Here is a 26,468-nt window from a genome sequence, read left to right on the forward strand (position 1 = left end):
TATTAATTATAGCAGCACTGGCCTTGTACGGCAGAATATTTGTAACTTTTACAATGTAAACAAAAATAATTTCCAAAATGTTTCTCTTATCCAAAAAAGAGACAAACAGACATCAATAGTCAGCCTGTGAATCTCAACAATGGTGACATTTATAAAGCATGTTGCAGTGCATTCTGGGTGCCACCAATCAAAACTCATTCATGGCCCCTATCATGCATTGCTGCATGAATAAATAATGAGCTTATGATCAGAGGTGATCTGTTTGTAACCATTGCTGAGATTCATACGCAAAATCTTGATATGTGTGTGTGTGTGTGTGTGTGTGTGTGTGTGTGTGTGTGTGCGTGTGCGTGTGTGTGTGCTTAAAAAAAGTATATATATATATATATATATATATATATATATATAAACATTTTTTATTATTGATTTGATCATTTCGGTTGCATTGAGCAGGCTAAAAATATTATGCTGCTATAATTAATATAGTTCACCTAACTCATAAATTGGTCTCTATATGAGTTCAGTGATTCAGGTCTAATTATTGTGAAATAATGATTATGTTAAAACACAACCAACACCATCAGTTCACCTTTTCTATTTGTGTCATCTGGCTGTTATAACTCATGTACAGCAGCCAAACAAAACTTAAAGTTAATAATTTAAGGGTCAAGAGCCCAACTAAAACAAACACTGATCACCACAATGGTGACTTTAATTATGGTTTTCTCCTTCAGTGATTCTGCTTGTTAACACCAGGTGTCTTCAATGTTGGCAATAAAATATATTTTGTCAATTTTACTCATTTTAAATGGTTAACTTTTAAGGAATTAATTTAATTATTACTCAATTATAATTTGTTCAATTTAATTAGTTTTACAATTAATTACTAATTGAAAAAGCCAGAGTAAAGATTACAAGCACTTTCTGTGTGGAAAAAGTTGCCTAGCTTTTTTTAAGTAAATGTCACTCCACATTTTTGTCAGTGTATCTAGCCAAATGATCAGTCATTTTCTATATATATATTTTTAAATGTATATACTTTTTAACCAGAAATGCTCGTCTTGCACTAGCTGTGTTGCGCCACGCATTACGTAATCACGTTGAAAGGTCAAGCTCATCAACATATTGCGGAAGGCAGACATATTGTCACATAGGCAGAAGTACAGACCTAGTCCCACATAGCAACGTTTTGACGTCCCAGATCTGGCACACATCTGGCACACGTGGGAAGATGATCTGGCCCACATGCAGTGTGGAATGACGGCCCTTGGGCACATGTCAGCCAAGAGCAAAGAAATAAACCAGAACTGGACCTTATCTAAGCCACAAAATCTGTGTATATTAAATATGGAGTAATCTCAGCCTTAATGTGCCTGTTAACAAGCAGAATCACTGAAGGGTCAAGAATCAAGAGAAAGGAAAAAGAGACAAGCAGAAAACCCACATGAACATGTTGGCTGGGACTATGGGACTATACTCCAAATGGTTTAGAAAAAAGACAAACATTTGAATTCAAGAATGTAATTTCCTTTGGGCTGAAATGGAAGGTGTGAAACAAGAGGTTAATATACTTTTGTAAGCTATTGTTATGTATGACTGTTGTGATTCTCAATGTTTGTGGATGAATCTATTGAAGAAGAGTACAAGATCAGCTTTTGTACAATGTCACCAATGTAATCGTGTAGTTCCTCATTTTAACCTAAGGACGGTTGTCCTGTCTCATGTATCTCATTATTTATGTGCAAAATTATGTGATGGATTTTTCTGTGTAATGTGTTCAGTATGAAATTATTAAATGAAATCAGGCTGGTGTCTACAACTACACCACTGGTTGTTGAAGTTTTATTACAAAGGGGTATCTATACAAACATTATCCAGGCAAGAGTGTGAAATGCGACAAAATATCTTCAAGTAAGAACACAGACACGAAATTAAACTCATCATCGTGAAGTAATTAAAATGCATGGGCTCCAGCCAATAACAGAAAAATTAAATAAAAGGGTAACACTTTACAATAAGGTTCTTAGTTAACATTAATTCATGTATTTACTAATGAACTAACAATGAACAAAACATTTGTTACAGTATTTATTCATCTTTGTTAATGTTAGTTATTAAAAAATAAAGCTGTTTATTGTTTGTTCAGGTTAGTTCACAGTGCATTAACTAATGTTAACAAATACAACCTTTGATTTTAATAATGCAAAATAATAGTAAATGTTGAAATTAATACGATTAATAAATGCTGAATAAGTATATTGTTCATTCTTAGTTCATGTTAACTTAACTAATGTTAACTAATGAACCTTATTGTAAAGTGTTACCAATAAAAGTATATATTTTTTAAAAATCTGCATTTTAGTAAGTAAATCATAATGAGACACAAAAATTAAGGATGTCCAGTAGGAGAAACAGACAAAAAGAGGAAAAAGAGTTTCCTCTTTCTGAATGAAAAACAGGTTTTTCCACCTCTGGTTATTAATAAACAGTGTTAACCACACAAAGTCCTTCACTGTAAAGCTAAAGTGTTAAAACAGTCTGTCATTCGGTTGCTGTTGATCTGATGAGCTTCAACACGGTAAGACAAACACACTCTTGCTTAAATGAAATCTGATGAAGATGATAAAACACATGATTCCTGACATGAGGAACATGTGCATTAATAATCTTCAGATGTGCAAAGATCTTACTAACACGAAGAGCTGTTTAGGGTGATGAACATACACTGTTTATGAGCATATAAGTGATGTTTAATGCTGTATTATAGATATATGTTATGCTGATGTGGGTCAGAATGGCTCCTCCTCTTCCTCTGATCTTCTTTCTGCTCATGATTCACGGTGAGTCTCTCTTACATTCATATGAAACTCTGATTTTATTAAAGGGTAACTCTCACCAAAATGCAACCTATGGTCTTTTTGTTTAAAAGCATAATTAGAATGGAAACGCCACTTTTAAGATTGACCGTATTTTAGTTTTCGGTCAAATAGCCTGCTGAATGAGCGGGAGTGCTTTGGGCACTTCTATGATAGCATCAAAAATCGCTATTTTTAAAACACTAAGGAGGCTCGACACAACATGAAACTTTTCTGGAAGTATCACCAGGGGCTCTACACATGAACTCGAGCATTGAGAACAGTGTTTGTGTACACAGAGTTTACAAAAAAGAAAGATTTTGAACAACTCACTGTCTCTGTGTCCGCCGGCATTTTTTTGACAGTCAAAAATAGTCGATCTCCGAATGCGAATTAACTGACTCTGAATTTTAGTATTGCTTCTTATATGAGCATCCTTTTTCAAATACAAGGTCAATATTGATTTTCACTAACGACAAAACAACAAATCATCCGTGAATTTATATGGAACTAAGCTTTAGGAGCTTTCCATCTTTACTCTCCTCCCTGTTACGTTGCATTCGGAGATCGACTATTTTTGACTGTCAAAATGCCAATGTGTAATGTACACATGTAATGTGTATACATTCACTCCTCTGTCTCTGTTCATTTCTGCTTTTCTGCAACAACCTCCTTTAAAGCTGATGAAGAACTTCACACTAAGTTCCTTTATTGGATTTTAACTCTTTCACTGCTGTCTTTTTTTTTTTTTTTTGTTACCTGCTACCACCAGCGTTGTATAATAAAATAAAATAAATGTATGGCCCACACAATATTTTGTTGTATGCGTATCTGAACATGCAGTATATCATAAGAAAGAACAGAGCCCCTGCTTAAACAAAAAGTAAAAAAAAAATTTATTCTAGCTTCATGCATTCTTTTTGATCAACTCTTCAATGACAAGTTTCATAAATACAAACAACATTTTGAACAAAAAGCTGAGAAAATCATGTTTTTTTCCCCTTAGACTACAACATGCATAAGCAATAATTTTATCGATTGCTTCTGTTCCTTTTTTTCTCTGTTTTGATCCAAAGATTCTGTACTCTTTACCTCTATTTATTTCTGTACCTCCTACTGTATAACAGGGAAAACACGGACAGCCGGAAAATTCTGTCAATGACGGGGAAAGACTTAAGAAGATTAGACTGTATTTTTTATGTCATGAGCCACCATTTTCATGTAATAAAAGTTTTCACATGCTTTCATTGGCGGTTGTAACTGATAAAACAAAATTTTTATCATGATGAATTCTGTGTTTCAGGGGTTTCTAGTGCTGATTGGAGAGTGAGTTACAGTCCTTCACGCATCTGTGCACTAAAGGACTCAACAGTGATAATAAGATGCACTTATACATACCCTACTGGATATAAGATCATGAGAGTGTTCTGGACTAACGAGTCTATAAAGGGTGATGAGTCTCCAGATCTGTCTAATGACACTGAATACAGTCAGAGGCTTCAGTATCTGGGAGATAAACAGCAGAACTGCACCGTCAGACTGAGTCATGTGACACTGAAGGATTCACACATGTACTATTTCAGATTCATCACTGATAAACCTGATGGAAAATATACTGGTGATCCTGGAGTGACTCTTACTGTCACAGGTGACTTTGATGAGGTTTATATCTTCTTCTGTGCATTATGTTGAATAATAATCAGTGTATGACAGCAGCACTAGATATAATGTGTGTGTTGTGTTCAGATCTTCAGGTGGAGTCTCCTGAGAGAGTGACAGAGGGAGATTCAGTCACTCTGAGATGTAAAAGCAGCTGCGCTCTGACTGACAGAGCAACATTCATCTGGTACAGAAACTCACAGCCATTAACTGAGAGAAGAGACAGAAACAATGAACTCCTGCTGCAGTCAGTCAGAAGAGAGGATTCAGGCAGATATAGCTGTGCTGTAGACGGACACACTCACATCTCTCCTGCTGTTCAGCTCAATGTCATGTGTGAGTGCAGATTCATTTAGTCTTTTCAAAAACCAGATTGTGTTTAAATGAAATTATTAAAATATTTGATTTTTGTCCTGTGTTAGATCCTCCAAAGAACGTCTCAGTGTTGATAAGTGGATCTGGTGTAATAGTGGAGGGAGATTCAGTGACTCTGAACTGCATCAGTGACTCAAACCCTCCTGCTCTGAACTTCAGCTGGTTTAAAGGAGGAACGATTGTAGGATCTGGAAGAATCTACAACATCTCAAAGATCAGCTCTGATGACAGTGGAGAATACAAGTGCAAGTCCATCAATGAACATGGAGGGAAATACTCTCATAATGTGACTTTAAACGTCATGTGTGAGTAAATGATCACCTACATATACACTGTAAAACCTAACAGTAATATTAACTAAATACAATTGAGTTCACAGCACTCAAATATTACCGAAACTTGAATGACTGAAACAGAACTCAAACTGAATGAGTTATAGAACATTTCTAGATCCCAGAATGATAATTGTGTAATTAAGTGATTAATTAAGTGATGATTGAGCATTAGTGATGAGCACCTGCTGTTAACAAGCAGAATCAATGAAGGAAAGAGAAACACAAGAACTACAACTGACTTCCAGCCACAGCAAAATCAACTGGAGATAAAAGAAGACATTAAATATCTCAAGATCTCAGCAGAGGAGGATTAAACAACTCCACGAACAGCATTACAAGCTTCACTTATTATTAACCACTTTGACTTTATTACTGCCATTCGTCTACAGAAGTTCTTATTAGAATTAAAGGTGCTTTATGTAACTTTTTTTATAAAATGAATCCTTTTTTTATTGCCTGTCTGTGAAGGGGTTGTAATCACACATTACAATGATCCACTTTTCGTGTTTTGCTATTACCTCTGAAGGCCTGTATTCCTATTTTTATGTGAAGTCTCCGGGTCGGATTTTCTGCGAAATCCACCAGATGTGACGTGCATGCGCGCTCCCGAGCCTCTCTCCTTTTTATATACAGTCTATGCGACGGCACTGCAGCTAACGACATCTGATAACACCAAAAAACGACCTGCCTCCAGCACAACACAGACTCCAACACAAACCCCAAAAAAATATATTAAAAAAAAATATATATATATCTGCTGAAGCTCGTCAGGCCAAACGTCAATCGGATCGACTCAGGACGAAAACACGGATCAACATTGGCAGAGCGTTTGAATTATGGAGAGACCTCCGCTTTGTTTTAGGTAGCCTATAAAAACAGACCCTGAGTTTGGCTTTTTTTCTGATAAATTACAAGTTTTCAGATATGCTGAAATAAATAATAGTAAACTGTAATGAAATAGCAAGGTAAAATACAACATACATGAGACATGAAATGAATACAAAAGACTGTTCCATGATAACAAAAAGTAGGTGCTTTAGGATGTAACTTTTATTTTATGTACTAGATCTACTGTCTAACGTCACTCATCCCACTACGATCATATTGTTTATAATACACATTTCCAGACACGTTCAGTAGGCCTACAGTAATATTACTTCCTACTGTCTTATTGTTACACTCAAATTGTTCAGTCTAGTTGACTAACCGTTTTCGTTATCATTCATTGACCTATGTTGACATTGCTAATTGTGAAAGATACACGAATAGTTAGTGAAATGCCTTATGCTAGATAACACCACATGTCGGCAAAATACAGTCAATGTAACGTTATCATGGTACGAGCATGGAGCATTAGTTATACGTCAAGCTGATAAAAGTAGCCTATTATGGTAATGTTGCAGTGGGAGTTTACATGAGTTTCCAGCATGTTGTGTGATGCTTTCTCCGTTGTGTTGAAAATCTCAGTGTGGCCGGTAGTGAGTGCGCGCTCTTGAGTTTGAGCACCCGCACGAGCACGAGCGCTGTTGTTGCAATCTGAAACATCACCGCTAGAGGCCGCTGGATCCTACATACAGCACCTTTAACAAAGGTTTAGAAGTTGATGATTTGAGTTTCATTTAAGGTCACCATGATGGAGATCAGCGTTTGCTTTAGTTGGGCTCTTGACCCTTGACTTTTGCACTTAAGATTTTCTTTTGACTACTATAATTGAGTGTTTATAAAACATATTTGTTATGGCACAAAAGGCAAAGAAAAGTCTGATTGGGTGTTGATGGTGAATGACTGATGATGACAATCATCATTTAGTGACTTGATTCACTGATTTCATTCAGAGTCTGATCTCTGATTAAAAGGGTAAGTTATTAGTTTCACTCTAAACTGTGATTCTACAGCATAAGAGCTAGCCATGTTGTGACCATCAGATAATCTGAAGGATTTTACAAATAGTTGTGCACAAAAAGTTTCACAGAAAAGGTATTGCATTACTAAGACTCACACAGACATCAAGAATCAGCATATGAATCTCAACAATGGTGACCATTAAAAAATTATTCATTCTGCAATGCATGCTGGGTACTAGCATAATACAAAACTTATTCATGGCTCCCGCATGCATTGCGGCATAAATCATTTTTTAATGGTCACCATTGTTGAGATTCATATGCTGATTCTTGATTACTGTGTAAGTCAGCATGATACCATAGAGGTTTTTCCAAGTCCAAGTCACCATCATCCAAGTGGATGCTGCACATTAGTGGTGGCTGAGGAGATTCCCCCCTTTCATGTAAAAGCACTTTGAGTAGGCCTACCTAGAAAAGCGCTATATAAATGTAATTAATTATTATTATTATTATTTAAAATCTGATTGTCACAACAATGGGCCTTATAGCAGAATCAGTTCTATTATAATGAATAATACAAGAAATACATCACCTGTCTAATCAGAGATTAGGCTCTGGAAAAGATCAGAGAATCAAGTCACTAAATTATGTTTTTTATTATCTAAACACAACCACATGCTCATATTTTCTTTTGGTGTATGTGCCATAACAAATGTGTTTTATAAACACTCAGTTACAGCAGCCAGAGGAAAAACTGGTGTTATAAAGTCAAGGGTCAAGAGCCCAACTAAAGCAAACACTGATCACTATCATGGTGTCTTTAAATGAAACTCAATAAATCATTAGCATCTAACCCTCTGTTCATTCTCAATAACAACTTCTGTAGACGCATGACAAAAGTCAAACTGTTTAGTAATAAGTGAAGCTGGTAATGCTGTTTGTGTAGTGGTTTAATCCTCCTCTGCTGAGATCTTTAGAGATTTAAACGTCTTTTATCTTGAGTTGATTTCATCTAAGTCTGTGTCTGAAGTCAGTTGTAGTTCTTGTGTTTCTCTTTCCTTCATTGATTCTGCTCGTTAACAGCAGGTGTTAATCACTAATGCTCAATAATCACTTAATTAATCACTTCATTTATTGACTGCAATGTATATCTACTTTTAGTAAACTCAACTGAAATAATTGCAGAGTACTCATAACTATTGTTTTTATAAACTTAATTGGATTAAGGCAATCGGTTTCCTCAAATGTAATAAGTTAGCTTAACTTATTGAATTTGACTTTGTGTGTGAAATTGTGAGCTAACAGTAACTGCAAGTGCTCTGAGTTCATTTAAAGTTTGTCATGTCACTGTTTTTACTCAATAAAGTGAAGTTTCAGCTATATAAAGTATTCAAATGCAGTGTAAAGTTTAATTGTGTATTAATAAATATTATTGTTTTAGTGACCTCGATTAAAATAAGTTCAGAGTACTCATAACTATTGTTTTTATAAACTTAATTGAATTGAGGCAATCGGTTTCCTCAAATGAAATGAGTTACCTTAACTTGTTGGGTTTTACAGTGTTGTTAAGAAACTTCAAATTCATAATTTTCTAGTATTTGTTGTGAATTTTAATTTTTGTCTTCAGACCGTCCCAGAAACGTCTCAGTGTTGATAAGTGGATCTGGTGTAATAGTGGAGGGAGATTCAGTGACTCTGAACTGCATCAGTGACTCAAACCCTCCTGCTCTGAACTTCAGCTGGTTTAAGGAGAATGAACCCTCAGCTGTTGGATCTGGACAGAGTTTCAGTGCACTACAGAGTGGACGCTTCTACTGTCAGGCTCACAATCAACATGGATCTCAGAGATCAGACGCTGTAACTGTCACAGGTGAAGCTTTTATTAACACACTCCTGTATCTTCACATCATTCATCAGTTTGGAGAGTTAATCATGATGATCTTCCTCTTTCAGTTCATCATGTTGCTGGTAGGAATGTGATTATGATCACAGCGGCATCTGGAGGATTATTCTTCATCATCATCTTCATCATCATCTTCATACTGTTTATAATGTGAGCTCAATAAACAAACTGCAGTGATTGTATAAATTCACGTTTGGTCTAATGTAGGAAATGGCTAATTTGTGTTTAATTATTAGTAATCTTTAAAATAAATTAATATGCTGCTAATGTCTTTCATTATAACAGAAAGAAACGAAGGAGAGTGAAATCTGAAGATCGCACAGTGAAACAGGTAAATCATCTAAACATGACTTCACAAAAGCAGAGAATGAATCGATCAGCCGTTATCTGTGTTTCAGACTGTAAATGTACAAAGTGACAGGATTCAAACCTTCCCAATCCAGCGGTAACCAGTTTGTACTATAATATATAAAAAAATATGAAATAAAGCTGATTTTAGTGGGCAGTTGTGAATGGCCTTGGCCGTGAAGTTGTTTTAGTGAATTTAACCAATCTGCTTAAGTTTTTAATTATAATTTACTGTTAAATTTATGATGACTCAAGCCATTACGGGTTTTGAACAAGATACATGACCAATCGGAGATTACTTCATTCACGTGCAATCATTTCTCATTGATTTATATTTTATCTGGTCAAAAAACATGGTCTAATCTCTGTGTTGTGGCTTAAATTAGTTTCGGCTATATGCTTAAATTAAGAGAAAGCAAAGTGAGAAAAACTGCAGAAACTATAAAATCCACATCAAGACCAAACTTTGAAGAAATTCATGTTATTTTATTTTGTTAATGTTATATAGCTTTTACTTACATGAAACATGGAGTAAAATATTTATTCGGTAATCATCTCAGATGAAGGATGTTTTCGACATCAAGAATCAGCATATGAGTCTCAACAAAGGTGATGATAAAAGCGCAGTGCATGATGGGAGCATTCAATCAAAACTCATCAATATCTCCCAGCATGCACTGCAGCATGAATAAATTATGCTGAATTGCCTTAGTATTTTCGTTTATTATTATATCTGCTTTTATTTTTGCTGTTGTTTTTGTTGCAACTTTTTCGTAACTTGTTTTGTGATGTTCAGAGTTTTATCTGATTATTTTGTTGATTGTCACCGTTGTTGAGATTCATACGCTGATTCTTGATGTCTGTGTTGGTGTACTTCATACAGAAGTTCAAAACCTTTTTTATACACCATGTGTTTTTAAAGTTCTTAATATTACTTCTTTGTCACTGCTGGATCACATGTGGTGGTGATAGAACTATTACATTCAAAAATGAGAAATATATTAGTAATAAACATAATGAAAGATCAGACTCTTTATGAGATCAGTGAATCAGGCCACTACATGACGATTATGTCACCATCAATAAATAGCCATCAACATCTGATCACATTTTCTCTCTGATTTTCATGCCATAACGAATGTGTTTTATAAACATACAGTTAGAACAGTCAGAGTAAATATAAAGTTAGAAAGTCAAGGGTCAAGAGCCCAACTAAAGATCCCTAAACACTGATCTCCATAATGGTAACTTTATTACAATAAAACATCAACTTCTAAACCTCTGCTAATTCTCAATAATAACTTTTATGACAAATTGGTTTGTAATACAATATTTTTAAATTATAGGCAAACCACTTTTTTTATTTTTTTTAACCATAAACTGAAGTTCAATGCCATAAAACCTAAAATATTACTGCAGTATTTTTTACGGTAAAGTGCTTGCAACCAGCTGGCAGTTTTTACTGTGAACTTAAGTTCAATGCCGTAAAACACAAATATTTCTAGCGTATTTTTTTACGGTAAAGCACTGGCAACCACAGCTGCCAGCTTTTTACTGTACATTTTTGTTCAATGATGTAAAACATAACAATTGCTACTTTTTTGCTAATTGCTAATTGCTATTTTTACGGTAAGGTACGGTAAATGCAACGGTAAAGTTTTTTTTTTTACACTGTACTTCCAAAATCTGTTCAATTAACATTATTTTACTGTAAAATTGCATGAAGTGTCCTGTGAGAGCTATTGCAGTTTTTCACTGTATATAGTAAGGGTATCTCTGTTAAGCAATTAACATGTCTTTTCCGTTGCTTTTAAAATTACGAACATATGAAAAAGCCCTTTACTTTGAACATTGTCAGGGAACTTTTTTGATAGTGTTTCCATAAAATTGTGAATGTTCAAAGTTTATCATTGATCATGTTTTTAAAAATGTATATTTATTATTCTGATTGTGATATTTTGTGAAGTAAGACCTTCTGTCTCTCCTGTAGATCTCTGATCCCAATGAAGACACATATACAGCTCTTGATCTCAAATCCATGACCTCTGACCTGTACGACACACTTACAGTAAGTGAGACGTCAAAGTCAGATACTCCATCACAGATGATCACATGACCGATCTCTCGCTCTCTTTCACACAGACCATTGATCGCAGACCTCCTGTAGACTCTTGATCCTCAGAGCTTTTCTAAACATGAGAATCCATCAGTAAGTGTCAGAACCTGCAGCTCTTCTCAATATAATCAATAAAACTCTCTTCAGTATAGTGTGATTGTTTTATGTATCTTGTGAAGGGTTTATAATGTTGTTGATGAACTTCAGTCAGTCTTTCTTCATCTTATTGTTTGTTCAGATCAACAGGAAGATTCTGCAGTGAGAGGCGGAGCACAAATGAACCAATCCTGAGCTCTGTGGGCGGAGCCACTGATGATTGACAGGGATCATCAGTGATGAGTGACAACAGACTTATTTCTGTATAGTTTAAGAAACATGATGTAACAGTGGGTTTCAATGAAAGTTAAACTCATTTTCATTCTGTAAATATCTAATGTTAAAATTAAGTTAGCAGAGCAAAACACCTAAAGTGATGTTCAGCTGTCAAACAAGCTATACTTTGTCAAAATTAGGTCAAGAAATAGGTCAAAAATGAAAGTCATATTGACGTCAAAGTGTTGATGTCAATTTGACGTCAAGAGTTTGACCTCTGCTGATGTCATTTTGCCAAACAAAAAGGTGAAACGCATGGCCGTACACTTATTACCAGCTTCACTTACACTAACCAGATTTACTTTATATAATTTCCATTTTTATGAAATCATTAAAATTTTGTATTTTAAAGTCACCATGATGGTGGTTAGCGTTTGCTTTAGTTGTGCTCTTGACCCTTCACTCTTTAATATAAAAGTTCTTTGGCTGCTATACTTGTTATAGGCAAAATAGTCATGAGAAGATAAGATCAGGGGATGTTGGCTGTTTATAGATGATGACAACAATACCATCATGTAAATGCCTGATTTCCTAATCGTGTTCAGTGTCAAATGTTTTGATTATATAGAATTTATGGTTTTTATGATGTATTACAATAGAATCTATTTATTTTTACAGCATTAGAGCAATTTTGTTTAACGAAGACTATAATGGATTTTAAAAACATTTAGTGCATTAAACATTTTCCTCTACATTATTACTTAGCCATCAAGAATCAGTGTATGACCAGAGAATGTCTAATAGGAAGAGTATTGGCACTCTCTGCTTACTTCCGGTTTCTGGACTGGCTGCAGTAACACGTCTCTGTCCATGCGGGGGCGCTCGCAGGCGAGTGCAGAATGAATGGAGGTCTATGGCGAAAAACCCTCAAACCCACTTTTCTCAGGATATAATTTTTTGTCTAGTAATTTGAATGTTGTATTCGAAAGGAGATGCAAATAAATTACACATTGCTGGGTGTTAGATTTTTTAGAGCCACTTTTTGGTTTAAAAAGTCTTTTAAAATGTCAATGACGTCAGAATGCTGACGTCATTAGCAGAATGCTAGCGTGTTATGGGCAACAACAACTCAACCTGTAAGAAATCGAAAAGAAATAAGTACTCGTTCATTCAACTTTCGACCTATAACCCATGTTGAACTTGCAAAACCTACAATAAAATCTGAGATTTCTCATCTCAACGGCAATCGGGTGAAAGAGACACATTTAGCCGTCTAGCCCCATAGACTCCCATTCAGTCTGCACTCGCCCGCGATCACCTCCAGTGGAATTATAATGGAACTGCAACCAAGATCGATACAATGGGGCTAATAGGAAGTGCCAAGGCTCTCCGTAGACGGGCTCTGGTATGACTCTCAACAATGGTGACAATCAATGAAATGCTTCATGCCGCAGTGCATGCTGGGTACCACCAATCAAAACTCACCAAAATCTCCCAGCATGCATTGCAGCTTTAATAAATTATGCAGCTGGAGTTGATCTGATTATCTGGATATTTTGTTTGATTGTCACCATTGTTGAGATTCATACGCTGTTTCTTGATGTCTGTGTGCGTCTAAGTTATGCCATAGATGACAGGGTTTTGTGCACTAAATAGTTTTTAAAAACCAAGTACATTATTTGATAAACAAAACTGCTAGACATTCTGTAGAATCAAATTACTTCTGTTATGAATAAAACAGTTTTGAAACTGCAAGTCCTATATAATCAGAACATAAGACACTGAATAAGATCAGGGCTTCAGGCATTTACATGATGATATCATCGTCATCATCATCATCAATAAACAGCCAACATCACCTGGGGCCTGTTTCAGAAAGGAGGTTCAACCAACTCTGAGTTAAAACTTGAACTCTGAGTTGACTTACCCTGAGATGGGAAACTCTGAGTTTTCGGTTTCAGAACAGCTGAAATTAGTTAGTTCAATCAACTCTGGGTTGACCTACTCTGAGTTAAGCGCCTGCACCACAACTATAAAAAGCCATTATCAATGGAGCACAGATATTATGAGTCACCATGGCAACAGCGCCAGACAAAAAGAGGTCTGCATTTTCTCACCTTTACATTTTAATTAGTTATACAGTGTTGGGTGTAATTAATTACCAAGTAATCTAAATACTGCAATTTAATTAAAGGGATTACTCTTAATTCTTCTGTAATTTAAAGTAAAATCTGATGTAATTGCATTAGACTATAGAACAATTCTGTATATTTAACATACATTTTTAAAAGGTATATTTTTTATGTAACCTTCTCCCTCTACACACTTTGGTCAATTCAAGAATAATTCATGCAATTGTATATATGGTTTATTTGAAAGCATTAAAAGTGGAGTTTCTTGTCTCTCCTTGTATTGTTGAAATGGTTGAGGTTGATATGGGATTTAGTAATTAGTAATAAGTAGACATTAATCTAATTACACTGTTGAAGATGTCATTTGTAGTTAGTAATACAAGTAACTTACCCAACTGTTATAATATCAGAGGTGAAAGAACAGTATGTTATTCAACCTAATTTTAATTTTCATGTAGGTGCAATCCTGCAGGTATTAAAAGAACATGGCAGCAGCTGAAAATTAAATATGAAAACATAATTCAATCAAGTAAGGCTTGAGCACATCATGGGTGTAGGCTACCTGCCTTTACATTTGACATAAATAACTAAATAGCATCCAGTGTCTAGCAGTGCAGCAGCATTTACAGCTGAGGGAATTCCTGGAGGGACTTCAGAGCCAGTCACTCCCGAAGGTCCAAGGGCCTTCATAAAATGTAAGAGGTGTGTTATTTTATATATAGGCTATTTTTGATATTTCCATTTATTTTACTTTGGTTTTGGTTTTTGTTGGTCCCAACAGATTCTGATGGTAATATCTGTCTGTTGGAGCCTCCTGTCCCAACAGAACCCCAGGCAGTTGTAAGTAACCTACTCAATACACCATTATGACAAATAGTGTTATAAAGTGTAGGCTATACTCGACCAAATGCTCATCTTCACAGGACGATGGGGATAAAGAGTTTCTGCTGCCACAGAGAGGCCTACAGTGTCTACACATCAAACAATCTACACATTCAGATTTTTTCACATATTTATGTGGAGTAGCCTATAGAATCAAAGTTTAAATCTAAGTATAAATGGGTATTCTTATCTCTCCCCCCGCCCCAAGAGTGTGGAAGAACAGCAGGAGGACGGTCCATCAACTTCTGCTGCACAGATCAACACAGTTCAGTGATTCTCAGTAAATGCCAGTTGAATTCTGTAGAATTTGTTTACAACTACATTATGTAACTCCAATCTACTACTGTATTTTCAATTGCCAGGTAAGGAGTTATATAGACTTCATCTTATTAAAAAAAAAAATAATACATACCATGGTAACTGACTCTGAGTATAAGTTACCTCTCTTTCAGAAACGGGCTTGACTTACTCTGCTTTCTCAGGTTTAACATACCTCCCATTCTGAAACAGAAAACTCAGAGTTTCCCTCATTTCAGGGTTAACATACTCAGAGTTTTCACTTAACCTCCTTTCTGAAACAGGCCCCTGGTGTTCATTACAATAGAAACAGACTCCAGACCTTCATTACTATAGCAACAGACTCAGGCACTCTTTACTATAGCAACAGACTCCAGGCGTTCATTACTATAGCAACAGACTCCAGACCTTCATTATTAGTCTAGTCCAGTGGTTCTCAACCTCTCCTGCAGGGACCCCCTGACAGGCCATGTTTCTGGTTTAACCCTGAAATGGCACACCTGATTCAGTTAATTAAAGGCTTAATGAGTAGTTGACTAATTGATTAATTGACTAATTCCTACTCTTCCTACTCTAAAAACTACTCATTAATTGAATCAGGTGTGCCATTTCAGGGTTAAAACAGAAACATGGCCTGTCAAAGGGGGTCCCTGTAGGAGAGGTTGAAAACCACTGGTCTCAACTAGCCCAGTCAACACGTTGATCTCACAGTGATCTCTCCATATGACCACAATGTGAGTTCACAGTGAGCTAAAAGTGTAACCTCACAGCGAACTCATTGTGTGCTCATATTATGGCCACAATGTGAGTCACCCAAGCTAGAAATGTCATTGGACATGGACTCCAACATCGCTCAGACGTCAAATTGTGGTTGAACATGAAAATTGCGTTGAAGTCTAAACATTTGATGCCATTTGATAACCCTAACTCCACAAACAGCATTACCAGCTTCACAAAAAAAAATGTGTTGATTGTCACCATTGTTGAGATTCAGATGTTAATTATTGATGTCTCTATACTCCTGAAAGTCCTCAAAGAAAATAAAAGCATAAGGTTTTATGTAAAGTGTGTAGATTATACACTGGTGAGTATTTGTGGTGGGTAAAGTATAAGCCCGACCCCTTATAATTCTGAAGACACACACACCCATTCGCATTAGCAAATACACACTCCCTGGTTCCTAACAGTATATAATCTCTGTTTAGTTTTATTTATGAGATGATGAAAAAACTTATTTTGGTCTGATAAGTTTATTTAGAAATAAATACGAATACATGTAAGAAATTATTTGAAAAAAATCAATAAATAAAGTAAATTAAGAAAAAAATATAGATAATATAATTTTCCCATGTTAAGACATGGCATATTGGAGAGTATAATTTTAATTTTGAACACACACCCACACTGCATGTGGGCCAGAACATCTTTCCAAATGTGGACCGGATCTGGGACCTCACAATGTTGCTATGTGGGATGCACACGCACACACACACACACACACACACACACACACACACACACACACACACACACACACACACACACACACACACACACACACACACACACACACACACACACACACACACACACACACACACACACACACACACACACACACTGATTTAAATGTCTGAATGGTCACTAGTCTGTGTGTGTTGTGTTTTCTTTTAATCAAGACAGTCTCATAACATCTTGTAATAATTCATATGAAATAGCAAAATTGAATGAAATCATTTGCAGAAAAAATATAATTTTGTCATAATCAACACTGACTGGGATTGGGTTCTTCATGGTTAGATTTATTTTTCCATTATCTTGTATGATTTATGATTTTGCTCAATTGTTCCTAGTTCCGCTTTATGTAACTTGAGGCATTAGTTCTGATTCTTCTGTATTAACATCTTTGGTCTACATTAGCTGTGTTTAAATAAACACACTTTGGTAAAAATAAATAAATTTAACTAAAAATCTGTTTCAATTTTCCTATTGGTTTCATATTAACAAAATACCTTGCATTTACAACAAATCTGAATTGAAGGAATCACATATTGTTCAAGGATCATTCACAGCAAAATGCTGAGCTGTATATGTGTCTTCATTGGGATCAGAGATCTATAGGAGAGACAGAAGGATTTACATCACAAAATAGAGAAGTCAATATAAACTAAATTTATAGCATTAATATTTTTTAGAATCAACTCATTTGTTTCTGAATCGGACTGTATGTTTGTTCCTGCATGCAGATCATGAAGACACATGATTATACAGATAACGGCTGATCGACTGATTTTCTGCTTCTGTAAAGTCATGTTGTGTTTGGACGATTTACCTCTTTCACTGTGACATTTTCATTTTTAACACTCCTTCGTTTCTTTCTGTAATGATGACAGAAATTAATAGCATATGGACGACTATATTTGAAACTAGATGTACCGCATCACGGTACAAAATATGACCGCCGCTCAGGCCTGCACTGGCTTTCCACAAAAATAAATGACGTGGAGTAATTTGGCTGTATTGCGTGTTTATGTATATACCTAAAAAAAGTAATAGTATGTGCATGTCTGTCTGTGTGTGTGTGTGTGTGTGTGTGTGTATGTGTGTGTGTTTGAGTATGTGTGTGTCTGTGTGTGTGTGTGTGTGTGTGTCTGTGCGTGTATGTATGTGTGCGTACATGTGTGCGCGTGTGTGTTTGTGTGTGTGTGTCTGTGCATGTGGATTTGTATGTGTGTGTATGGGTGTGTGTCTGTGCGTGTGGATGTCAGTGTGTGTGCATGCTTGCGTTTGTTTGTATTCCTGTGTGTGTGTGACAGTATCATCCTAAACCAGCAACCCTTCGCTCAACAGCACCATCTACAGGCTGATGAGTGTACAGTCACTAAATGTGCACATAAATTAATTTATTTTATACCCCCCCATGGATGAAATTCTACAAAACTTAGCAGAGGATACCCCCAGAGGATGTCAAGTTAATCATACACATGAAATATGGTGCAGTTCTGAACATCTCCACTGAAGATAGGGGCGATCAAAGCAGAATAATATTGCATTTTCATTTTTTATGGGAGGGGCGCAAATCACAAATGAGTGATTATGGGCTAGGTTGATGTGGGCCCTTAAGAGCAACATACCATAAAAATTTCTTCATCCTCGGTGCCACGGTTCAGGTAGTTATTTAGGAAAAACTGAATTTTTTTGGGTTTGGGGGGGCCCAGCGCGGGGGGGGAGTGGCCCCCGGGGACCAAACGAAATTTTTCCGTAGAAGTCTAGTGGGGCTACATGCCCACCAAATGTCATGTTCCCCGGTGTTTCGGTGTCCCTGGTATCGTTGACGAAAAATTTACGGGGGCCCCAGCGCAGGGGGGGGGAGTGGCCCCCGGGGACCAAACGAAATTTTTCCGTAAAAGTCTAGTAGACCAACATACCATAAAAATGTCTTCATCCTCGGTGCCACGGTTCAGGTAGTTATTTAGGAAAAACTGCATTTTTTTTGGGTTTGGGGGGGCCCAGCGCGGGGGGGGGAGTGGCCCCCGGGGACCAAACGAAATTTTTCCGTAGAAGTGTAGTGGGGCTACATGCCCACCAAATTTCATGTTCCCCGGTGCTTCGGTGTCCCTGGTATCGTTGACGAAAAATTTACGGGGGCCCCAGCGCAGGGGGGGAAGTGGCCCCCGGGGACCAAATGAAATTTTTCCGTAAAAGTCTAGTAGACCAACATACCATAAAAATGTCTTCATCCTCGGTGCCACGGTTCAGGTAGTTATTTAGGAAAAACTGCATTTTTTTGGGTTAAGGGGGGCCCAGCGCGGGGGGGGGGAGTGGCCCCCGGGGACCAAACGAAATTTTTCCGTAGAAGTCTAGTGGGGCTACATGCCCACCAAATTTCATGTTCCCCGGTGTTTCGGTGTCCCTGGTATCGTTGACGAAAAATTTACAGGGGCCCCAGCGCGGGGGGGGGAAGTGGCCTCCGGGGACCAAACGAAATTTTTCCGTAAAAGTCTAGTAGACCAACATACCATAAAAATTTCTTCATCCTCGGTGCCACGGTTCAGGTAGTTATTTAGGAAAAACTGCATTTTTTGGGGTTTGGGGGGGCCCAGGGCGGGGGGGGAGTGGCCCCCGGGGACCAAACGAAATTTTTCCGTAGAAGTGTAGTGGGGCTACATGCCCACCAAATTTCATGTTCCCCGGTGCTTCGGTGTCCCTGGTATCGTTGACGAAAAATTTACGGGGGCCCCAGCGCAGGGGGGGAAGTGGCCCCCGGGGACCAAACGAAATTTTTCCGTAAAAGTCTAGTAGACCAACATACCATAAAAATTTCTTCATCCTCGGTGCCACGGTTCAGGTAGTTATTTAGGAAAAACTGAATTTTTTTGGTTTTGGGGGGGCCCAGCGCGGGGGGGGGAGTGGCCCCCGGGGACCAAACGAAATTTTTCCGTAGAAGTCTAGTGGGGCTACATGCCCACCAAATTTCATGTTCCCCGGTGCTTCGGTGTCCCTGGTATCGTTGACGAAAAATTTACGGGGGCCCCAGCGCGGGGGGGGGGAGTGGCCCCCGGGGACCAAACGAAAATTTTCCGTAAAAGTCTAGTAGACGAACATACCATAAAAATTTCTTCATCCTCGGTGCCACGGTTCAGGTAGTTATTTAGGAAAAACTGCATTTTTTGGGGTTAAGGGGGGCCCAGCGCGGGGGGGGGAGTGGCCCCTGGGGACCAAACGAAATTTTTCCGTAGAAGTCTAGTGGGGCTACATGCCCACCAAATTTCATGTTCCCCGGTGCTTCGGTGTCCCTGGTATCGTTGACGAAAAATTTACGGGGGCCCCAGCGCGGGGGGGGGGAGTGGCCCCCGGGGACCAAACAAAATTTTTCCGTAAAAGTCTAGTAGACGAACATACCATAAACATACAATCCCTATATGACCGCTTTCGCTAGCTACGCTAGCGGCGGTCATAATTATCAATGTTGTTTGTGGATCTCACATTATAAACATGATGACGATAATAATGATGATGACGAGGATGAATATTGCTCCACATTCCACTGTGATCCCAAATACTTCATGCCAACTGGATCTAGGATGCACTGAAAGAGTGAAACATTATCAGCTAAGATTAACAGTCCTGACTGAAGAAAGATATACAGGTTTGCTCTTACAAAAGCTTCACCTGTGACAGTTACAGCGTCTGATCTCTGAGATCCATGTTGATTGTGAGCCTGACAGTAGAAGTGTCCACTCTGTAGTGCACTGAAACTCTGTCCAGATCCAACAGCTGAGGGTTCATTCTCCTTAAACCAGCTGAAGTTCAGAGCAGGAGGGTTTGAGTCACTGATGCAGTTCAGAGTCACTGAATCTCCCTCCACTATTACACCAGGTGGACTGATGGAGATCACAGGTTTCACTGGAGGATCTACAGATGTCAGGTAAAAGTATTTATCAGAGACGGCTGGTGGAAAATGTTCTAGGAAAGGCTGCAGTTGGTTATTATTGGACAAGTTCAGCAAACATCCCAGTTAATTTTTCACTGTTTAAGGCTAAAACAGATCCCCCTGTAGGATGTGAGGGAAGGTTGCAAGGAAAGAAAATGAGGACGGAGGAGTCGAGGGAAAGTTTATGGGTGCTTCTCAATACTCAAATTGATGCTTCCTCGTTTCCTCACTCCTCCGTCCTCCAGCCTGTGACCCAGAAACTGATCAAACTCAGTTTGACATCTCAATTCTCTCCATTCCCTTCACATGTCACAATCATTTTTATTTATGCTTTACCTTTGCAGTTTAAATTAATTATGTATCAAACATATATGCTTATTGCTTCATCTTTATTATGTATGAATTTCTTAAATAACCAAACTTTAACAACATAAGGGCAGATCCCTTGATCGCAGCTGTTGACGCTTTGAAGTGACGCTCCAGTGATCAAGAATATTCCAATATACAAATAGGGCGGAACAAAAGGGAACTGGAGCGCTGCTGAAATCCCTTGTATCCTCCGGTGCTCTTGGAAGGGTAATAATTGAAAAAAACGTAGGAAAAAATCCAAGTCCAGGCACTCAGTGGATACAAAAAGTGATACAAAAGTCTTTATTAGAGGGCTAAAAAATTAAAAAACACCAACGCGTATCGGCCCACTGGCCTTCATCAGGGTGTTAGTGACAAACAAACAGGAGCAGTACTTATACAGTGATTGATTTCAGGTGTGCCACTCTGGCACGTGTAACACAACTCTTTGGCCACTAGAGGCAAAAGTTAGGTTCATACAAGTAACAGGCAAAATACAATAAAAAAGATCTCTTAGTGGAAAAACAACACTTCAAATATCTAATATTCTCCACACAATATATACAAATAGGGCGCTTCTCATTTCTTATTTGTGTTTCCTCGTGTCTCAGTTCCACCCCCTGTAGTGGTGCTCATTGCTCAGCGGTGAACACAGGGATTGTGGCAATGGGACGTAACTTCTCCCTTCCCTCCTTCAAGGAATGGGGGTTACATTAGTAACCTAGACGTTCACATTCAGTCATCACTATGAGTTACGTCAGTGACTGATGAATTGGGATCCCTAAGAAAAACGCCACAAACACTGTCTTCCAGCTCCTCGTGTGAACCGCCTGATCCCCCGCACCCTTGGAGAAGGAGAGGGCTTTACACAGAGAAGTCAATCACTGCTGTTCCTACTTGTTCCCACACAGTGAGAATATTGGATAACACTGGGAAAGCGTGCCTACTCCAATCGGAAAGGGACGCTACGGAGACCAAATCCTGCCTGTAGGGAGGCAGCATGTGGAGTTACACATATGGACGGGCCAGAGGACAGTGCTACATATGAAGGTCCCAGCGGAGGATCCAGCCTAGTTAGGGTGGAGGCAACACCTACAGAGAAGACAAAGGCTCACCGTCAGGGAAGCCGTACCGTGGAAGAATACATATATAGGATCACCACATATGGGCACCAGTCTAGCACAGGGGCTGACCACTGACCAGGGGTGCGTTTCCCGAAAGCATCGTTGGCCAACTATGGTCGCAAGTTCCGTCGTTACCAATAGAGTTCAATGGACATTGCGATGAACTTGCGACCATAGTTGGCCAACGATGCTTTCGGGAAACGCACTCCAGAGTCGCTTCTGACTCCAGAGGAGGAGATGGTGGGCGAGTTGTGACATGCGATGGGATTGTGGATCACCTTGATGGTTTATGTACGCATATCGATGTGTTGTCCGTTCAGACCAGTATATGCTTGTCTTGCAGCAACAGCAGAAACCGGCGGAGAGCAAGGAAAACTGTGAGCAACTTGAGGCAATTGATATGCCACTGGAGTCGAGTTTGCTCTTTCCCAATTGGCCTGAAGCCCCAGATGGCTGAGGTGTCTGAGCACCAGGTCCCTGTGTTCGCACAACTGATCTCGCGAGTGGGCCAAGATGAGCCAGTCGTTGAGATAGTTGAGGATGCGAACACCCACCTCCCGTAACAGGGAAAGGGCGGCCTCCACGACCTTCGTAAAGACGCCGGGTGACAGGGAAACTCCGAAGGGGAGGACTTTGTACTGGTATGCCCGTCCCTCGAAGGCAAAGCGTAGGAACGGTCTGTGTCGAGGGAGAATTAAGACATTAAAGTACGCGTCCTGCAGGTCGATTTCTGCGAACCAATCTTATTTTAAGCCAAAATGGGGGTCAACCTTGAACAAATTGCAACAGAAGCAAACTCAACTGATTTTGTATCCTCAATATGTCCTGAGTAAGGGAAAAAAAAGTCCCATTAGGGGAAAGTTTCGAAAAAGACCCAAATATAGCCTATTCATACGCCTATTCATTATTTTTCTTACGTGAATAGGGTACAAATTTTAACCTTTAGATATCACCATGAAAATTACTGAGTTGATTACTTACATCAAGACAAACAAAAAATGTATTACAAGTTTTTTTTTTATTGTTTGTTAACATGGACAAACGGTGCATAATCTAATTACGCATGTGCTATTTTGCATAAATACCGCAACAGATCTAAACATTGGGTATAGCCAGGTGAAAATGTCTTGTTGAATCTTGTTGACATATAACAGTAAAATACTTAATGTTAAGGTCTGAATGGAACCCATTTAGGCTACCCATGAACATTAAAGTTTTTACCCTATTCACGTAAGAAAAAGAATGAATAGGCTATATTAGTTTTTTTTTTTTTGAAACTTTCCCCTAATGGGATTCTTTGGGACTTGTTTTTGCTTACTCAGGACATACTGAGGATACAGAATCAGTTGAGTTTGCTTCTGTTGCAATTTGTTCAACCTTTTTTCATAAAATGACTGGACTATTAGGGGCGAACACACTGCCGACACATGTATGTTCAAACACCATGTAAAAGTGAATTTTGCATAATAGGTGCCTTTAAAAACCTTGTAAAATTAACGTTTACAAAAACGTCATAGAAGTTTAAGATTATAAAAATGTTAAATATATATTTTTAAACTTTATATAAAATATATATTTTACAAAACATGTTCAACTCTAAAACTTCAAGAAAATCAAAGCTAAATATCTGAACAAGTTCTGTGACAAAATTTAGGTTGATGTCTCAAAAATATTTTCATGAAGTTTTTTTGAGCGCAGTACCAAACTTTTCCACTAGATGACATCCAGACTCTTCTGGTGACCATATAAGGACTCTTCGATTTCCATATATGGATTGAGTGATATTAACCATATATTTCCATACTTAAAAAAAATATTTATAAAGTAGACATCCTATTCAGAAGTAGTTTGGGTAGTAATGTTAAAATTGTATTTGAATTCAATCCAATCTCTAAAACACATATGAAAACATATGGAAAGAATCAGAGTGTGTGTTATAATTCGTCTTTTAAAAATTAGTCGCCAAATATGAAAACTACAGTCTGAAAGCTTTCAAATGCTATATAGTTTGTCAAGATTACTTTAGGTTTTGACTACGATATTATTGTTATAAATGTATAATGGCAAGTGTCCCACGGGTGTTGGGGAGGGGCAGTCTCAAAAATAGTGGTTAAAACATTTTTATAAATTATAAATTCAGAAATGTATTCTTTGTAATGTGTGAAAAGTATTGATATTAAAAGTTAATTATTTGTACCTGATTATACGTTGTCGTTGTTGTTTTTTTTATTTTTATATAGTGTGATTTTTAGGGAATTTAATACAATTAAGGTCAATTTGACCTGGACCACACAGACTGTAACCAGAAATCTAAAGTGCATGAGGGTTAAAGAGAGAAAGTCAATCTGTACTCACACATGACATTGAGCTGAACATCAGGAGAGATGTGAGTGTGTCCGTCTACAGCACAGCTATATCTGCCTGAATCCTCTCTTCTGACTGACTGCAGCAGGAGTTCATTGTTTCTGTCTCTTCTCTCAGTTAATGGCTGTGAGTTTCTGTATACGGGACCATCTGATCCTGGGTCAAATTAATTAAAGACATTTATATTACATTGCGATAATACTGTATAGCATATTAACAATTTAGTCCCTTGCCGAACTTCAAGTCAAATCTACACTGTTAACCCTTGCTGTAAAAAAAAGGCCAATTTCTGACAATGTCATACCATTTTCCATTAAAACAGTAATACGGTAAAAAAAAAAAAAAAAAATTGACTACAGGAATATACTGTAAATTAACAGTGTTCAAAATCAGTGCTCAGAATCGACTGTTTTCCCAATCACACCCTATACCCTCATTCACTATTCCCTACATTAGTTCACTAATATAGTCCCCTTGACAGAGAGAATGAAAAGAAGTGAGTGAATTGAGTAACTGATGAATACCTGAACTATAATTGACTTCCAGCAACACCTGAGTATGAAAACAGTTTACAAACCAGTTAAACATTATTTCTTTTGTACAAAAGTTATTGTTGAGAATTAACAGAGATTTAGTTGTTGATGTTTTATTGAAAATAATAAAGTTATTATCACCATGATGGAGATCAGTATTTGCTTTAGTTGGGCTCTTGACCCTTGACTTCATAATGTCAGTGTTTCTTTGACTGCTTTTACTGTGTGTTTATAAAACTCATTTGTTGGGGCTAGATAAAGTCAAGAGGAAGTTGATCAGGTGTTTATGACTGTTGTGATGATTACATAATCATCCAGGACATGTCTGAGTCTTTGATCTTAACCTGAGTATAAGCTTTGAATTTATGGGTATTTTATATTTATCATATGTCTGTTAATCTACAACATGAAGTACAGTAATGTTTCTGAAATCAGTAATATTGAAATAATATGGTTCTTTAAAACATTTTGAATTGTTTAACTCGGACACACACAGACATCAACAATCAGCACATGAAACTCAACAATGGTGACAATAAAAAGTTTCATTTCGCAATGCATCCTGGGTTCCAGGATAGTATAAAACTCCCAGCATGCACTTCTGCATGAATAAAAAATTTTAATAAATGATTGTCACCATTGATGATAGACGTGCAGATTTTTGATATCTCTGTGTTTTAAAGACAATGTAGTTCTGTTTATTTTTTAGGTTGTGCATGAGATGTTAAAAAAAATCATCATCATTAATACTGTAGTTGTGATAATGTAACACTTTTGATACAGGATTAAAAACTGAATGAGACTTAGGGAATGAACAGGCTATATGATGCTTTTGTCATCATAATCATTATAACTGCAATCATTAACAAACGGTGTGGTTGCACAAGTGTGACTTACAAACACACAGTTCAAGCAGCAATTGATAAACTAATGTTATAAAGTCAAGGGTCAGCATCCCAACTAAAGCAAACATTGATCTCTATAATGGTAATTTCAAACCAAACATTTTCAATTAAACATCTCAATAACAACTTCTGTAGATGTATGACAGAAATAAAGTCATTCTGGTTAATAATAAGTGTAAAAATGTGTAATGGCTGGAAGTCAGTTGTAGTTCTTGTGTTTCTCTATTTTCTGTTCGTGTGTTCCTCTTTTCTTAAGTGATTCTGCTTATTAACAGCAGGTGTTCATCACTAATGCTCAACAGTCACTTATTTCACTTATTCACTTATTATTCAACATATTCCCTTAATTATCTTACTGCAACACTGCATCAATGTTACTTTTTACTCTTTGTAGTGTGGATTTTTCTGTGGGGTTGAAAGGGTTAACAGTATTTTAACAGTAATAAACTGTAAGTTAGGGCTGGGCGATTTAAATCACGATATTGTTATGCGCATCTCGTCAGTAAAGCCAGTTCCTTGATTAGTCTTAAATGCGTCAAGTTCAAATGATGATAGTCATAACATAACCAACACCATCAGATCACTTTTTTCTTTGTCCAACTGGTGATTATAATTCAGAAACAACAGACAAACAAAATCTAAAGTTAATAATATATGGGTCAAGAGCCCAACTAAAGCAACCATTGATCGTCGGTCCGTGTA

General features: G+C 37.6%; 2 protein-coding genes across 2 annotated transcripts in view; one reads left to right on the forward strand and one right to left on the reverse strand.

The window, feature by feature from the left end:
* Positions 1-4,271: 4,271 nt before the first annotated feature.
* The window catches only part of LOC311279595 (B-cell receptor CD22-like), a gene marked incomplete at both ends in the record, with an annotated part of 51,632 nt that continues 29,435 nt past the window's right edge, over positions 4,272-26,468 (forward strand). Inside the window, 2 exons of the mRNA XM_084391202.1 lie at positions 4,272-4,503; positions 4,602-4,850. Of these exons, the coding sequence (XP_084247328.1) occupies positions 4,272-4,503; positions 4,602-4,850 (481 nt within the window). The remainder of the gene's footprint in view (positions 4,504-4,601; positions 4,851-26,468) is intronic.
* On the reverse strand, positions 16,841-24,785 carry LOC311283827 (B-cell receptor CD22-like). The gene is made up of 5 exons (XM_084398560.1): positions 24,320-24,785; positions 20,231-20,473; positions 20,045-20,147; positions 17,391-17,436; positions 16,841-17,173 (listed from the first exon to the last, which is right to left on the reverse strand). Exons 1-5 carry the CDS (start codon positions 24,321-24,323, stop codon positions 17,114-17,116), a joined length of 456 nt encoding a protein of 151 aa, XP_084254686.1. The 5' UTR covers positions 24,324-24,785; the 3' UTR covers positions 16,841-17,113.

This window comes from Rutilus rutilus (genome assembly GCF_951802725.1).
Source record: "Rutilus rutilus genome assembly, chromosome: 2".
In the NCBI taxonomy this organism is placed as follows: Eukaryota; Metazoa; Chordata; class Actinopteri; order Cypriniformes; family Leuciscidae; genus Rutilus; species Rutilus rutilus.